The 16,353-nt window shown below is 43.5% G+C and overlaps 1 protein-coding gene across 15 annotated transcripts in view; it reads left to right on the top strand.

Annotated features, from left to right (window-relative positions):
* The window catches only part of LOC112235723 (tight junction protein ZO-1-like), a 144,875-nt gene that overhangs the window by 58,183 nt on the left and 70,339 nt on the right, over nucleotides 1–16,353 (top strand). Inside the window, exon 1 of one of the 15 annotated variants that reach the window (XM_024404217.2) lies at nucleotides 424–859. The exons of the other annotated variants lie outside the window; for them this stretch is intronic. Coding sequence (XP_024259985.2) covers nucleotides 836–859 — 24 coding nt within the window. The 5' untranslated portion in view covers nucleotides 424–835. Of the gene's footprint in view, nucleotides 1–423; nucleotides 860–16,353 lie in introns of those variants that run through there. 15 annotated transcript variants of the gene reach the window in all.

The following is a 16,353-nucleotide window of genomic DNA, read 5'->3' on the forward strand; positions in this document are numbered from 1 at the left end:
TTATCTGGATATGTTAGGTGACCCAGGTGTTCTACGAGTTTACATGTACTGTGTTTCATTATAGTAAATAAACACGGCAGTCCTGTCAGTCACCCAGTAAAAGTGAACATTCAGCAGCATCACATCAGCGAAATCCCCTCTCCTCTCTTCACAATTGTCCATGGTCCGCATAGTTCATTATAAAGAAAAATAGTGATATCCGTTTTTTTGTTGTTGCATTAAGAATAGTTTATACGGGTAAATTAATATATAACTATAACGTATACGTTTGACCTGAATGTCCGACATACATGCATAATCATAATATTTTGTTTAGAATAAGTATATTTAGTTCAATGACAATGCCCAGGTTTCCATCCAGTACCATCACCCCTACAGAGGTGCAATGGACTCTTCCAGTCAGACATGTCACGATCGTTGGTTGGAGAGGAGAGAATCGAGCAGGGAGAGGCATACAAAGCCTGCCATTGCAGTTTTACTGCTTTGGATTTGCGGACGAAGTGTTATCTACATTTTCTTCAAACGTTTCAGTCAACATTCTTAAGAGAAAATACATTAAGGCAACGTATTTGAGTTGGCTATTTTAAACGGAGTAATTGCAGATGTATAGACATGTAGGGTAAAGTTACGTTTAAGGCAAACTACGAAAGATAATGAACTTTGGACTTTTCACACACACATTTGGGTCATGTTTCTCGACGTCCTGAAAAAATAAAATATTATTGCCCGGCGTGGCGGCAGCTGGGAGAAATTCAGAAGAAGGAATTTTGCGCTTTGGTTGAAGTGATAATACTAACACTAACTTGCTACTTTGGGAGCGGAGCTAGCAAGTAAAATGTCTGCCAAAACAGCTTCTAAGGTAGGATACCCGATGGAACTACAGAAAAAAAGTTATGAAGTATATTTTATTTTGCGCCGAATGCATAATATTCTCATCAAGGGAAACTGGGAAATACTATCAACATCAGATTGTTCGTCTAGTTTGTGTCTCTGTCAATGTTGTCAGTGGTCGATGAGATCGACATGATCGAACGTTACCTCAACTTTATTTACCTTAGGTGAATGTCATTCATGCGACCAGGGAGGTATTGATCATGAAACATTCAGGATTTTATAATGTTTTGAAAATAAGCAAAACAGAACGGGTTCACTAAACAGATGACTCACTAAACTGACAACTTGTATGCATGTTATTGTCGGAGGTGCCCCAATAAAACACCTGTGGATCATCTACATATGGGGACCACATACCATTTCTTCAATGCTGATGGTTAGTTACAATTTTGAGTTTGTCTTAGCAGTGAAAACAGTTACTCTGGCAAACTTTATTTGAATGGACGATATCACAGTAATGCCTTGCAACACTGTAATGGTTGGTTTACCGACAATCAAAGCCGGGGTAAAATAATGTCCAGTGTTAATCAATTATTTCATAGTCTTGATACAATGACACGATTGTTCATTAGAACCAATAGTGAACTACAACCCGTAGTTTTATCTCGGCGTCATTCACCGTACAATCATGTTTGTTTACTGGGTTTATGCAGATTTTCGTGTGAACCGGGTCAATTTAGACACATCTCAACTGTGCATGCTATTGCTCCACACACACTGCGTAGGGTCCAGATTGACTAGACTGGGGCATAGCTTGTCAAAGCCATGTGGATTCAAGTACGTCATGTATCGGTTCTAGTGGTTTGAGTTGTTTTAACCTTGTTTGACCAGGTGAAAGCTGGTAGCAACACATTTTGGGAGTGGTTGTAAATAGGTTAATCCACAAATTACAACAATACCAATGTTTTCAAGTATGTCAATCATTTCCTCTGTCACACAGAGTTGTCTGACAACCTAGGAATGTGTAATGTAGTTTCACACTAATGAAATTCAGGTTTGGTCTGTTTTTCCAGTTCAGGTGGAACCATCTCAGGTGATGTAATGCAGGGTTGTCCTATGTGGTGTGTCACACTACAACATACTTTAGATATTTAAACTGTCCATTGAAAAAAGTAAGTGCAAGTGACAACTGAAGTGTAACGTTCTGTTTGCTGGATGGTGTTTGGTCTGTCAAGAAGGCTATCATCTGTTTTAGAATGTGTTGCTACCAGCATGTGTTCACTAAGAAATAAGCCTTCTGGTTCATTTGGCCGTCACTCTCTGGCCCACTTGTTCAATCTGAATACATCACCTCTGCTTGGACTATTATGTTTTCATTATAGGATACCTTACCTTACTTTGAGTTAGGGGCTGTTGTTTGGGATCACTGCTTGATTAAGGAATAGCTTTTAGGCCACATTAAGCAGTGCATGCCGCCCCCCTAATTCACTTCACATAACTATTTAACTCCTATAGATGTTTGTAGTACAACCCACCATACATGCAATATCTCTCTAGCAATGAGTAATGCCAGCAATGTTGTGTGAAAAGTGTAACTTGAATGCCTATGGTTTTATCTGTCCTGTCACAGGCCCGTGTGTACTACGACTTTGTCCAGAGGAATTTCAACACGCATATTCCAGTGGTCAGAGTCACATTGAGTAATGAAGGACACAGAGAATGATCTGAATTAATAGGCTGTTTCTAGACCAGTGTTGTGACACCTGGAACAGGCCATGATCACATCTGTAGTTGTGGTGACATAATCTCTGTCAAAGGTCAAGAATGCTGAAGTCAAACCCTAATAACCAGGAAAGATGTAAGAATTCTGTTCATTATCCATGTCACAGTCACGTAATTGTAGTTTTTACAGTGTCACATAATAATTGTTTACTTATTATTGTCCTCATCATAATGCATTTCCTGTCTTGGAGGAAGTGTGCAGCACAGCCTCATGTTTATCTGAGAAAGGGATTAGGGAGAGCTCACTCAGCACAGTAGTAGTAGCAACAGCATTTCCATAGTAGTGTTTCTGCTGGAGCACGAAGTAGGAGTGGACGTGTTTGTTGCCAACATTTCAAAAGCTGTGTGAAACCCCATTAATCCAGCTCATGCAGCCTGCATGAAAATGAAGACATTAACTCTTCTTCCACACTACATTTTAATTCTGTCCTCATCCCTCCCTTGCCTTTCACTGTTTACACTCACTGAATAGGAGTACAACACAACAAAATACAAATAATTTATTGTATCAGCTCGCTCTAAAAATAGGCCACATGCTTGTGTTTTCAGGGTGAAAGAAGAGTAGTGAAATTAGTGAAAGCAATGGGGTTGAAAGGCTTTGCAGTCTGTGCTCTTGTTCTCTCTCTCATGTATGACTGGAGAGGCTGTGGTAATTATGAGGACGAGTCCCTGTGGCCTTAGTGGACTCACTCAGAGCGGTACGTCTTCTGTTTTCCTTTGATGATGATTACACATCTCACATTTACATCAGCGATTGGGGGGGGGGGCAATTAGGCTTCTCTGTGGCCTGGAGACGGGATGTGTTTGTTTTCCAGTATCACTGGTCGCTCTTTGTGGTCCTTTAAAAAAAACTATGGCTAGAGCGAGCTGCTGGACGTTTTCGTGCAGACAGGGCTAGTCTCTCTCGCTCTCTTTCTTTGTGCCATGAGAGGGCCTGCGGACAGAGCGTCTCAAGTGGCCCACATGAAGAGAGGAGCTAGGAGCCCTGGCCCCTTGTGCAGCTGAACTCTCAGTTGTGGTCAGACAGAGTGTTCTAAAATAACAAAGTGTTCTAATAAATAAGTTATCTAGACTCCACTTTTTTGTCACTAGTTTATCTAGTAGTGAAATACAATCATGTTATGCTTAAAGACATGCTACAGAACTTTGGTGACTAGTAAGTATATTTTAAACTTCCTGCTTTGGGCTGGATGTGTCAATGTGTAGTTCATACATGCAGAATTACTGTATTACCACAATTAGAGCCACACAATCCCTAGTTAGACACAATCCCTAAGTGACTGTTTACTGGAAGCTGTGCAACGCCATTTTCTCCCAGGTGGGCCAGCCCCCTAGCATTTCAAGTTCTAGCCAATGAGCTTCAGTCCCTCGCCATTTGAATGACAGCTAGCAAGATGCACACACAGCAGAGCGAGAGAGAGTAGTGTCGTGTGCACATATGTGACACAGTTTTCCGGGACCACTTTTTGACTCGTGAGCTTTACGTTCAGAAATACTGCCTAAAAAGTAGACAAAAGTACCGGAGAATCTCTAACCCGACCCACACAGCTCTTCTGTCTTATGTAACGGTAGCCTAATTGTTTACACTAAGTCTCTCATAAATCATTCATAACATGCATTATAAACTACAGTTACTTATGGAGATATATTAAAACATGTAGTATGATAAATTATTGAAATGTTTTACATAAATTTGATGTACAAACATGGTTTGTTTTGGATTGTGTTTGAATTAGAGTAGGTTGATAAGGACAAGAATCCACACCTGGACAAATTGCCTGAATTGATGCGATAATGATAAATAGAACGATACGTTTATAACATGAATGTGCACCACAGTTGTTTTTCATTATCCTTAAAACTACTACTACTAGTTTGATGGTTGTAGCCATCAATTGTCCCATTAACGATCACCCACATAAGCAAACGTATTTTGTTTCCAACTTCACATTTCTATTGGGACGAGGTTTTACACATTTAGATGATGAAACATTGCAAAGCTTTAATGTGTAGCTGTTGTGTGTTTTTTATTTTATTGAATAGTGCTGGAATTCTGTAATCGCTGTGTTATTACCATGAGTGGACATTGCGATGCTAAGCCAGGGCTTTTCTCTCTGTCACATGAGGAGATCCTGTGTATTTTCTCGAGGGAGTGGCATTTCCCCTTCTTCCTCTCCCCAACCCCTTCTCTTCTGTTGAGTGCACTCACCCATGCTGGAGACTTCATTAAGATGTCCCAAACTGACACGGTCTGTGTCCAAGATAGATCCCGTCGTCCCAGGGGAGTTGACTGTTGCCCCTGGATGAGCAGCAGCTGAACACTTGTCACTGACCGCTGGGGCCTTCAGAGCATTCTTGGCAAGGGTGCTGTCCTTCAGCCTGTCCAATGCCATATTCTATTCCAGTTCCACATGGCTGTGTTGCATATGATCGTGAAATTAGCACTGTGGTGTTTCTCTGTCTTGGCTCGTATGATAGCTAGCTAGAGCACCCAACCTCTGCTCAAAACCAAATGGGTCAAGAGGGGGACTGGAATGCAAAATGTCAAAAATGGCTGCTCAGAATGCACATATTTCTTGGGATAGGTTTAATTAAAATGCTCCTTATATGGCCTGCTGTGGTGTAGTATTTTCTTCCCCCATTCTCTTTTGAAGTCCATAGATTTATACAGCACAGAAAAAAAGGCTGTTGTTGGAAGTGTCTTCCCCCTTGTTATTTTGTCATGGGTTGCTGTTAAGGAAGAGAGGGCAACCTGCTGTTATGTTTTGGTAGCAATGATACTCGAAGTGCTGCACTTATCTTATCAGTGGGTATCGGTCCTATAGATACCTTTTATTTGTGGAAGGAATGTGAAGACTGACGGGCACAGCAGAGGCAGTTAGTTATAGCAAGACGGAGAGAAAGAGCAACAACATGCTACAGGGAGGGGAGGGGGAGATGCACTGCCTGGCTATAATCTGAATCACATGCAACCTCTTAAAAAAGACCTCACCCATAATCACAGCATTAAATCCTAGAGATATGGGGGTGCCTTTTCCCTGTTTGAAGTCCACCATTATTTTCTTCTCACCGCTTTCTATCTGTGACCCCAGAATAGTGGCTAGATAGAGAATTGATTTTGACAGCTTACTTGAGGGTTCTTACAGAATTCCTAATCTATGTAAGCCTAAATGTACCAAACACAGCTGTAGACTAGATTGATTGACATTTAATTTTCTCTAGATTCTAGGAGGAGTGATACCACAGTGTGTTGGGGAAGATGAACGACCCGACATGTTCTCTCATTGTCTCAGACAGGTAGATGACCCAGTCTGCCAGTATGCTGCTCCTGGTGTATGGTGTGTTATTACTGGTGTGTCTGTGTGTGAGTAAAGTGTCTTGATAATCACAGGGATCATGAATGGGGGAGGAGGGATGGTTGATTATTGTGGTACTGACTGGGAGTGTCATGGTGTTTTCCCAGGCAGGGAAGCACACAGCAGGGAGAGCAGGTCTGTGTGTGTGTGTGTGTGTGTCCCGGCCCTCCTGCTGAGTCAGTGGATTGATACTTATCTCCCCCAGTCACACTGGTGCCTGGTCCCTGGGTTTGGGTTCCAGGAAGGGGTGCCTGCTCTCTGCACCAACCAGCATCTCGGCAGGCGTTTCTGTTTTGGCTTCTCGAGAAGGAATTGGGGTTTCGGTAGCTACCCCAGTGTGCGTGTTTGGTTTGTAAAATGGGAGATTTGATGTCCCTGCCACTCCCAGGCCAGCCAAGCCACCCATCCTTGGCTTGTTGGCAGGTCAGGTCTCTGAGGATTTGTCCTCAGTCAGGAACCACCAGCAGCACAAGGCTGGTTGTTTCTGTGTGTGAATGACTGACTGACTGCAGCTCAGATCGTTGAAATAGATTCATCCTATGGCTTACCCTACATTTCTTTAGTCACTCGTTCAGGAAATGATCATGTTTTTGTTATGTAGGTCACCTACAGGCTGCCACAATGCTGGAGCCCTCTTCACAGTGCAAGCCCATCCTATTTTGCTTTAGTCATGAATTATTTTTGCCCCTAAATCTGGACAGAGGTTATGGACGATGACGTACAATATTTACATATGCATGTCATTACAATGGTCATACTTCAACCATAGGCCCCCGTGTTCTAGGCTGGCCATTCATACAATTTATTGAATATTCACTACATTTCATGTCTGCTTTGTCCTGTGTGTGTTGTTTTATTAAAACATGCCTTGATACAGATCAGACTAAATCAGTCTCAGATGCAGCTGCACAGCACTTTCTTCTCCTCTCACTCTCTCCCCAGCACACTTTGGAGAGAGAGAGAGCGAGCGTGTGTGTGCTTCTTAAGTTAGTGTTCTTTTAGTTCATGTCTGTCCCGTTGAGCAACTCTGCCATGTTCACCTATTCCTCCCTCCTTCTCTCACCCTCCTTAAGACGTCAACATACTTCCCAGCTGGCATTTTGTGATGTTTTTTTTCTTTTTTTCTTGAGGCAAGCTGAAGTCGGTAGCTGAAGTCTCTATGCCCCTTCATCGGTGATTGGTCATCAGTAGGGATTCTTCAGTAAAGTCTTGGTTTTCATTCAATGAGAGACAACTCGATTTCGTGAAAATCTTTGAAATACTGCACTAAGATCTCCTCTGCAAAAATGCCGGCAAAAATGCCAAAATTAATTGAGCTATCTTAGAATAATTCAGACTATTTTCAGGAAGTGTATACCAGCAGTTACCATTCCCAGGCTGCTAGGTGGTTGCTACTTCATTAAAGTCCCTAGGACATTCACAGTATTAGGCAAGACTGCCTTCTCTTCTTGTGCACCAGAGGCATGTATTGGTCTACAGTCCATGCTTCATCTAGATATGTTAGTGCCACTGAAATGATTTAAAAATATAAAAATGTTACAGAGGGGAGTGAATGTTTTTTTAGACTGGCTCATGTTGTATGTTTTAATCCTGTAATGTATTGATTGTTGATGTTGTCTTGGCCAGGTCTCCCTTGAAAAAGAGAATATGGGTCTCAATGGGCTTTTCCTGGTTAAATAAAAAAAATACTGGCTACGCCATCTCAAAATGGACAATACTATTGCTGCTTTTTTTCTCGTTTATCAAGTGAAGGTCTTTTAAGGGAGTATGAGAGCACACTCTTTCGGATCTGGGCTAGGCGCCAGCCGAACTGAAGCAAGCTGCCGCCTCTACTCTTCCCACCTTCCCCTTATCCTCTCCCATCCACTGTTATTTTGTGTTTAAAGTCCGACTCAGTACACAGGAAAAATATCATTACTCCAGCCCCGGGAGCAACTTGGTTTACTTTGGTAAATTGCATAATTAACACAGCAAAACCTAAGCCTGCTATTTTCTACTGTTCAACTCTGCCCTCTGAGTTTTACTCCACTGGAAATCCCTTTCAAATGTTATATAGTCACCATTTGTGAAATTGTAGAATTCACCTTTTAATTAAGTGTATGAGTTGTCAGGAAGGCATTTGAGGTAATGTTCGTTTTCCAGTAATACAATTACAGTTCCTCAGGAGAAAGAATGTAATCTTTGCTGTCTTTTTGTATGCTCCAGTGTCCTGTTTATACAAACTACAAATTTAAATTGTCTATAATGACTGATTTTATACGTCCAGTCAGGATAAGCATTCAAAGGCCTTCCTGCCACTGTTTACACACACACACACACACACACACACACACACACACACTCAAAACAACTATGTTGTCTGTCTTTGACAAATGGCTATGGCAGACAATGTTTTCTCACAATGCACACAACTCCTGTTGAGTTCTGATGGTGTACTTGACTGAGGCAATAGTGTGCACACTGTGTGCACACCCATGTCACATGTCTCTTATTTACCCCTTTTAAGGTGGAACCTGAGAATGTTGTCCTCTATCACATCTCTCTCTCAGGATCCCAGCCCTTTGAGTCAACATATGGCCCTGTCCCCTGTCCCCTCTATGTTGTAATTAGTTCATGTATAATGAGATACTGGGTCTATGCCTAGATTGAGGCTGAGTTTATCTAGAGTTTAATCAATCAATCAAATGTATTTATAAAACCCTTTTTACATAAGCAGACGCCATGGTGCTTATACAGATACCAAGCCTAAAACCCCAAAGAACAAGCAATGCCGATGTAGAGGCACAGTGGAAGGAAAAGGCAGGAACCTAGGAAGAAACCTAGAGAAGAACCAAAGCTCTTGCTAGATGTTGGTGTTATTAATGATGGTTTGTTGTTATTATTATTATGCATGTACTACTCATTAAAGAATGCATGTTTTCTCCCTGAGATGATAATTTTGTCTCCTCTGAAATGCAGGGTGGGAAAGGAACATGGCTGCCCGGCCCCTAACAGTAACCAACTCATTAATTCAGTAAATGTAGGCCTCAACCTGGCCCACAACATGGCTATTATAACTGAGAGGCTCTGAAAGCTTGGGAATTTCTCTGAGTGGACTTGGCTTCTGGTTTTAGTGGGGCTGGGCCATGTGACCCTGCTGTGCGTGTGTGTATATGGAGGCCCAGCCCTGCTGGGGTAGTGGGTATGGCTTCCGCATGCTCCGGCTCAGCTGGCTCCTAGCTGAAATCGTCTAGGCGAACCGAATGAGTGTGCTTGCATACCTTCGACCATCGCTTCAAAACGAGAAATGCGGAAATAGCATTGTTTTTCCATCTTGAGATGCTGTAGCCAGTATACACTTCATTAAAATAGTCAAAATTAATCAAAACTCAAGAAATCTTAGTCGTACAATTTTTACATCTAACTAGGATGTTAGGTACAGTATTTCTCAAGTGAAAAAATGTGCATGGAAAATTAGTTGTCTCATTGATTGACAACAAACATTTAATTTTAGAATCCCAACTGACCAATCACCGATGAAGGAGCGTAAACTTCGGCTTCCGAACTTTGACTTGCCTCGATTGTTTTTTTGTGTGTGCACGAACAGCCGAAGAAACCCTTGCCGAAGGCCAAAACAAACAAACGCCACAAAATGTCGTCATAATATATGCACAAACTGTTTTAGATGGGAAGCTGCTCTGTTGTCCTCTACTGTAGGGACAGGCACCATCGCTCTCTGGAGGCCGACATGGTCAGCCTCAAGGACCCCCTGCTGAATACACCCTTTGTTTTACCACATCAGCAGTGTGTGTGCGTGTTTTTGTTTTTCAAATCCCAGCTCAAGAATGGTGACATAGGAACGTTTTGTCAGGGGCCGTGTTTGGTTTTAGTTCCATAGGACGACACTAGCCAACACACCCCCATCCCCAGTCACCGTTAATTAACCTCCCTTCGTTAGGCCCTGCCTTATGTTGCTCATTCTGAAAGGCCCATTCACTAGCAGGAGATGTTCCTCCTCCTATGGCAGAGTTGTTATGGGCTTGCCAATTACTGCACCTCTGATTTGTGTTTGACTGGAAACAATGGCTTGTTGAATTTTTCTGTTTTTTACAACCTACCCAAGCCTGTTCTTTCAAAAGTTTATATTAGTGTCCTGTGATAAGTAAACTAATGCAGTAATCTTCCTGAGTGTTACAATCTCTCGCTCTGCATGTTCTCATACTGAGCTCAGTATTTCCAGTGTTATCAAAAAGAGAAAAAGCGAGAGAGAAGCAAGGGAAAGAGATAAAAGGAGGGAGAGCACGAGAGAGTTGGAGAGCGTTTTATCAGCACATTCCTGACCTGTGTTAAGTTTGTGTGTGTGTGTGTGTGGGGGCGGGGGGGATTTACAGACTCCTGTTGGCTAGCAAGGCCAGATTCCCTGCTGCTTGAATGGGCCTGGTTATCATCCCTGACCTCATTGCAGTCTAATGGGTCAGACTCACCGCCAGGATTGTCAAACGTTTGCCTACCGATAGTACATAGCACATCAGAACAGAGTGTTGGCAGACCTTTAAGTCTTCAGCCACGTCGGAAAATTCTCCAAACCAGAATGTGGCCGTAGTGTTGTTTGGTCATGCATTTCCAAGTGTGTTGCTTTATGGTCTAGTCAATGTTAGTAACATTAGCACATCTAGCTAGTTGGCTATTGTTCTACAAAGCCCTTGTTGATACTAGCCAGATGGTCACAGCTAGATAACTGGCTAGCAAGATGTGAAAGAAAATATTTAATAAACTCTCCATAATCTCACACAGCCCATAGATATATGTTTAGCTAGCTGGCTAATGTTCACTAGCTAACTAGCTGTTGTGCTAGCTAGGTAAAGTAAAGACACTACATTGACTCTTGATGGCCAGCTACAGGCTGCTTCATGGAAAGTAATCCATTGTGATTTAAGTATGTTACTTGCTACAGTGGCCAGATAGCTAGCTTGGTAAAGCATTTAATGTTGTGTGCATTGTGCTGCACTTACCACTCTGAGCATTGCTCAGTTAGCAAGCTAACGTTAGCTAGCTAGCTAACTAATAACCTAGTGCACATTATCAAACTTAACAACAAAACACTTAAACTTCAGACTAGATGAAAAAGCTGTAGACAAAGAAAATCTTTGTTTTAGTGAGAACAATTCTGATGAAATACCGTTATAGAAGTTAAAGTAAAAACCCAAACCAGTCTGTGCATCAATACCGGTGTATATAGTAAAATACTGTATACCGTCCAGCCCTACCAGTTCATTAGATACCTTTTTGACAGTGATTACAGGTGAAGTGCAGGATGTGTTTAAGGAAGTGGTTCAGTGCAGCTTTGAAACTTAGGCTCTGATAGTGCTGCTGAACAGCACAGAGGGTGTTTGTGGGGAAATGTTTGTGTTCCAACAGAAGTTCATCATGCTCCATCCCTACTGCTGATGGCTGAGAGAGAGGACAGTTAGGATCTGGTTGAGTGGGGATGACTTTGCTGGTGGGCTAGCTGGGAATGATATGCTAGGCCTACTGTATCTCTCTAGGTCACTGGGTAGCACTGCTGCAAATCAGCGCTGTGAAAGTCTCTTAGATGAAATAATCCTCATTTGTGACTGGTTACAGGATCGGGGACGTTTGATTCTAGTTTCTACATCACAGTAGGGCCGTTTTTAAATATAAATATTAAAAATAAAAAGTTATTCTTCAGAAATGCCTTGTGAAAATGTGAACTTTAATGTGCCTTAAATACGAACTTGTATGGGAACCGTAAATATGAATAAAACATTTTAATTATGAGCCAGGTTTAGCCAATTAGAAATCACTAAGCTACAGTGGGGCAAAAAAGTATTTAGTCAGCCACCAATTGTGCAAGTTCTCCCACTTAAAAAGACGAGAGGCCTGTAATTTTCATCATAGGTACACTTCAACTATGACAGACGAAATGAGGAAAAAAAATCCAGAAAATCACATTGTAGGATTTATTTGCAAATTATGGTGGAAAGGCACATGACAGCCCGCTTGGAGTTTGTGAATCATGGTGGTGGCAACATCGTGCTGTAAGATTGTTCTTCAGGGACTGGGAGACTAGGCAGGATCAAGGGAAAGATGAACGGAGCAAAGTATGGAGAGAGCCTTGATGAAAACCTGCTCCGGAGTGCTCAGGATCTCAGACTGGGGCGAAAGTTCACCTTCCAACAGGACAATGACCCTAAGCATACAACCAAGACTACACAGGAGTGGCTTCGGGACAAGTCTCAATGTCCTTGAGTGGCCAGAGCCCGGACTTGAACCTGATCAAAGATCTCTGGAGAGACCTGAAAATAGCTGTGCAGCGACACTCCCCATCCAACCTGACAGAGCTTGAGAGGATCTGCGGAGAAGAATGGGAGAAACTCTCCAAATACAGGTGTGCCAAGCTTGTAGTGTCATACCCAAGAAGACTCGAGGCTGTAATCGCTACCAAAGGTGCTTCAACAAAGTACTGAGTAAAGGGTCTGAATACTTGTGGAAATGTGATATTTCAGTTTTTTGTTTGTAATAAACTTGAATTTTTTAAAATAAAAAACTGTTTTTGCATTGTCATTATGGGGTATTGTTTGAAGATTGATGAAAAAATAAATGCAATCCATTTTTAGAATAAGGCTGTAACCTAACAATGTGGTAAAAGTCAAGGTGTCTGAATACTTTCCAAATGCACTGTATAGATCATCTTTGCTACCCCATATGTTATGGAAAGATATAGCTATGAACTGCAAAATTGTTGCTACAGCTCTCAAAAACATTGCTGCACTGAATTTAATTGGTGCTATCAACAGAGCTCAGTTGGGAGAAGATTTAAGGAGAGAAGACTTTCTAGAGGATAATGCCATGCTGACGTGATCATTTGCATGTGAATTCTTAAAGAGATGGGTGGGGGCAAGGCTTAAGAGAGCGTGAGCGATGCTGAATGGGCACAAACAAAGGAGCTCTCTAGCAAGAGTGGAAATCTTAGCAACATCTTTCAATGGCATTTTCTCCTACTTGTCTCATAAGTTTATCAACTTTCAAAGCAGCATAGCTTTCTCATATTTCACAAAATTTGACTTAAGCTCATGTAGCGAGATTGGTCACATTTCATAGGACAGACAGGGGAGGGATGGATGGGGAGGGTTTAGTGGGCAGGGCAGGCAAGGCAGCGACCTTTGGAGTAGCACTTCACATTATACATGTGTAATACCATTATAGTTACAGCATTCAGAAATAACCATTCTTCACTCCTTAGAGCAGTGAGAAGTTGATGTCGGTGCTATAATTAAGAAATAAGGCTCGAGGGGGTCTGGTATATGGCCAATATGCCACAGATAAGAGCTGTTCTTACGCACGACGCAACACAGAGTGCCTGGATACAGCCCTTAGCCGTGGTGTATTGGCCTCAGCAACATAATTAGAGCAGTAAAAATAAATGTCATACCTGTGGTATACCACTGCTTTCAGACAATCAGCATTCAGGGCTCGAACCACCGAGTTCATAATATATAATAAGCTCTACTGTCGCTGAAGTTCTCTGACCGGGCAGAGGGTAGAGGACAGGGCGGTCATCAGACTGTCATCCTCTGGAAGTTACAGGGGTTAAGCCAGGCAGGATTGTCTCTGTACTGCAGTCGCCTGATATAGGAGCAGAAATATCATGTTTTCTTTCTAATACTTCAGCTGGCCTGGTATTTGAAAGAAACCCGTTCCCATTTCCTGCTGCTGGTGACCAGGTACACCAGGCAGGTCACCCAGAGCTGCCACTCACCAGCCCAGATGTGATAGTAGAGGGTCAGTAAACAACAGAAGGGTCAGAGCCTACAGAGCCTGAGGAAAGACTTCAGTTAGTAAATCCTCCTTAACATTAAAGACAGCAGTACACAGCCAGCACGCGCCATCCACAAACAGTGTTGTGTCCCACAGGCCATGCTCCCAGCTCCTGGGACTGACATCACACTATGAGCAGCAAGTGAAGGTCACCATGGAGCCTCATTCAGGAGCTATTCACGTGGGGTTTGTGTCGGTTCCGACTAGTCCTTTCCAGCTCATCCATCCTGCCTTTGTGAGACAGACAGCATGGACCTTTGAGAGAGAGCGAGAGGAACATGGCAGAGATTTACTTTTTAATCCCGAATGCCATGGATTATAGGTTTTGTATTTTATTCTGACTATTACCATCAGATATTAGTGTGTCCGTCGTGTTTGTAAAGCAGAAATCCCCATGAGAGCTTGATGAGGAGTGTGACAGGGTGAGTTCTCAGGGTATGAGCTGAGTGAGTTGAAATTAATTGACTCCAGCATGTTTTAGTGTGTCAGCACATTTAGCAGCGAGGCAGCACTGTATCATCAGCCTGCTGGCTGTCTCCTCTCATCACAGCTTGGTGGGACTCGGTCTGCTGGGACTTCTTTCATTACTGGGTAGAGGTGCGTTTAGCTACTGTCCTTACTGCTACACTCGAAAGGCATGTTTTCTGTGTTTACCTTGCGCATGTGTTTGCATATATAGTGTTGTACGTATATGTTCATTTGAGAAACAGATGTGAATCCAGAGGGCTGCGATTGCATGAGAGTGTGTTTGGTAATGTGTGCATGCCTCTCAGCCAGACCATGTGATTCTCTGTGTGTGTCACAGGGCAGAGGATGCAGCTGCATTCTGGGCCCTCCTTCCTCTGGGATCCAGCTAGAGGACTGATAAGGTTGCCATGGTTACACTTACCCATGGTGACATCACGAGGAAAAGCTGGCTGCTGGTACATGCCGCTGCTGTGGGTGTTGCCCACGTCTGATTGGCCGACGCTTGCCTTCGCTATACTCTAAAATACGAAAGCCTGTGTGATGGGTTTGCAGGGCCTCTCTCCCTCTTTCTCTCCTCCGTACAGAGCAGGCACGCAGGCTATTAATAGACGGATTGTGAAAAAAAAACGCTTGACAGGCCAATATTGTCTGAGCGGTTGAGTTGGCAGCTCATTTTAATTTGACTAGTTATAAAATGTTAAATGTGATTTAAGAGCACAAGATAAAAGTAATAATAATTTGGGCTACATTACTGTTGAGTACATCAGAGCATAGATGATCCAGACCAATGTAAAGGGAAGCGTTCCCTTGTCTATCCCAGTATTCATCAGGCTTATGAAATGAGGGGGGTTTTACCTTACGTAGTACACACATTCCAAATATTATGAGGAGGAGCTTAGGGAGGGTTATGTCAAAGGAAAGCCTGTGGTGTCATGTCATCCCCTCGGTACAGCTCTCTCTGCTCTGGAGCCTGTCTGTGGTTGGCTGATAGCAGCCAGGTGTTTGTGGAATCTGTCACATCTCCTGAGTGGAACAGTAATGTATAGCCCATTTACAGAACACCAGCCATCCAGAGGGCTGCACACAACCCAAGGCACCAGGCACTCCTCCTCCTCCTCGTAAGGTACTACACAGTCATGTGGATTGTTTTTACTCTATATTAGAACTCTCTATACCTCACCAGCTATGTAAATCCTTTTATATAAGGCTGGCGGCTGTCACGTTGGTCATAAAGAGTAGACCAAGATGCAGTGTGGTATGTTTCCATCCTTTATTATGGAATAGAAAACTTCAATGAACAAAACGAACAAACTAAACGTGAAGCTATAATAATGCTTACAGGCAACTAAACATAGACAAGATCCCACAAAGCACAATGGGGAAAATGGCTACCTAAATATGATCCCCAATCAGAGACCACGATAAACAGCTGCCTCTGATTGGGAACCATACTAGGCCAACATAGAAATATAATTCACCTAGATAACCCATCCTTAAATCACACTTAAATCACAAAAACCTGACTCAATATGGGAGGTTCCGAGTGGGCATCTACCGTCGGTGGCGGCTCCGGTGCGGGGTGAAGTACCCACTCCGCTCGTGGACACGTCATCGGAGGAACCGGACCGTGGCTCGTTGCTGGAAGAACCGGACCGTGGGTCGTCACCAGAGGAACCAGACCATGAATCGTCGCCGGATGCTCCGGACCGTGAATCCTCGCCGGAGGTTCCGGACCGTGAATCGTCGCCGGGGACTCCGGACCTTGGATCGTCGCCGGGGACCCCGGACCGTAGATTGTCGCCAGAGGCGACGGACTGGGAACCCTCGCAGGAGGCGACGGATTGAGAACCCCCACTGGAGGCTCCGGACCGCAGACCGTCGCTGGAGGCTCTGGACCGGGACCTGTCGCCGGGAGTTTTGGACTGTGGAGGCGCACTGAAGGCCTGATGCTTGGGACCGGTACAGGTGGCACCGGGCTGATGACACACACCTCAGGGCGAGTGCGGAGAGGAGGCACAGGACGCACTGGGCTGTGAAGGCGCATTGGAGACACAGTACGTATGGCCGGCTCAGGATATACTGGGCCGAGGAGGCA

Source organism: Oncorhynchus tshawytscha, linkage group LG12 (assembly GCF_018296145.1).
Source record: "Oncorhynchus tshawytscha isolate Ot180627B linkage group LG12, Otsh_v2.0, whole genome shotgun sequence".
Taxonomy (NCBI): domain Eukaryota; kingdom Metazoa; phylum Chordata; class Actinopteri; order Salmoniformes; family Salmonidae; genus Oncorhynchus; species Oncorhynchus tshawytscha.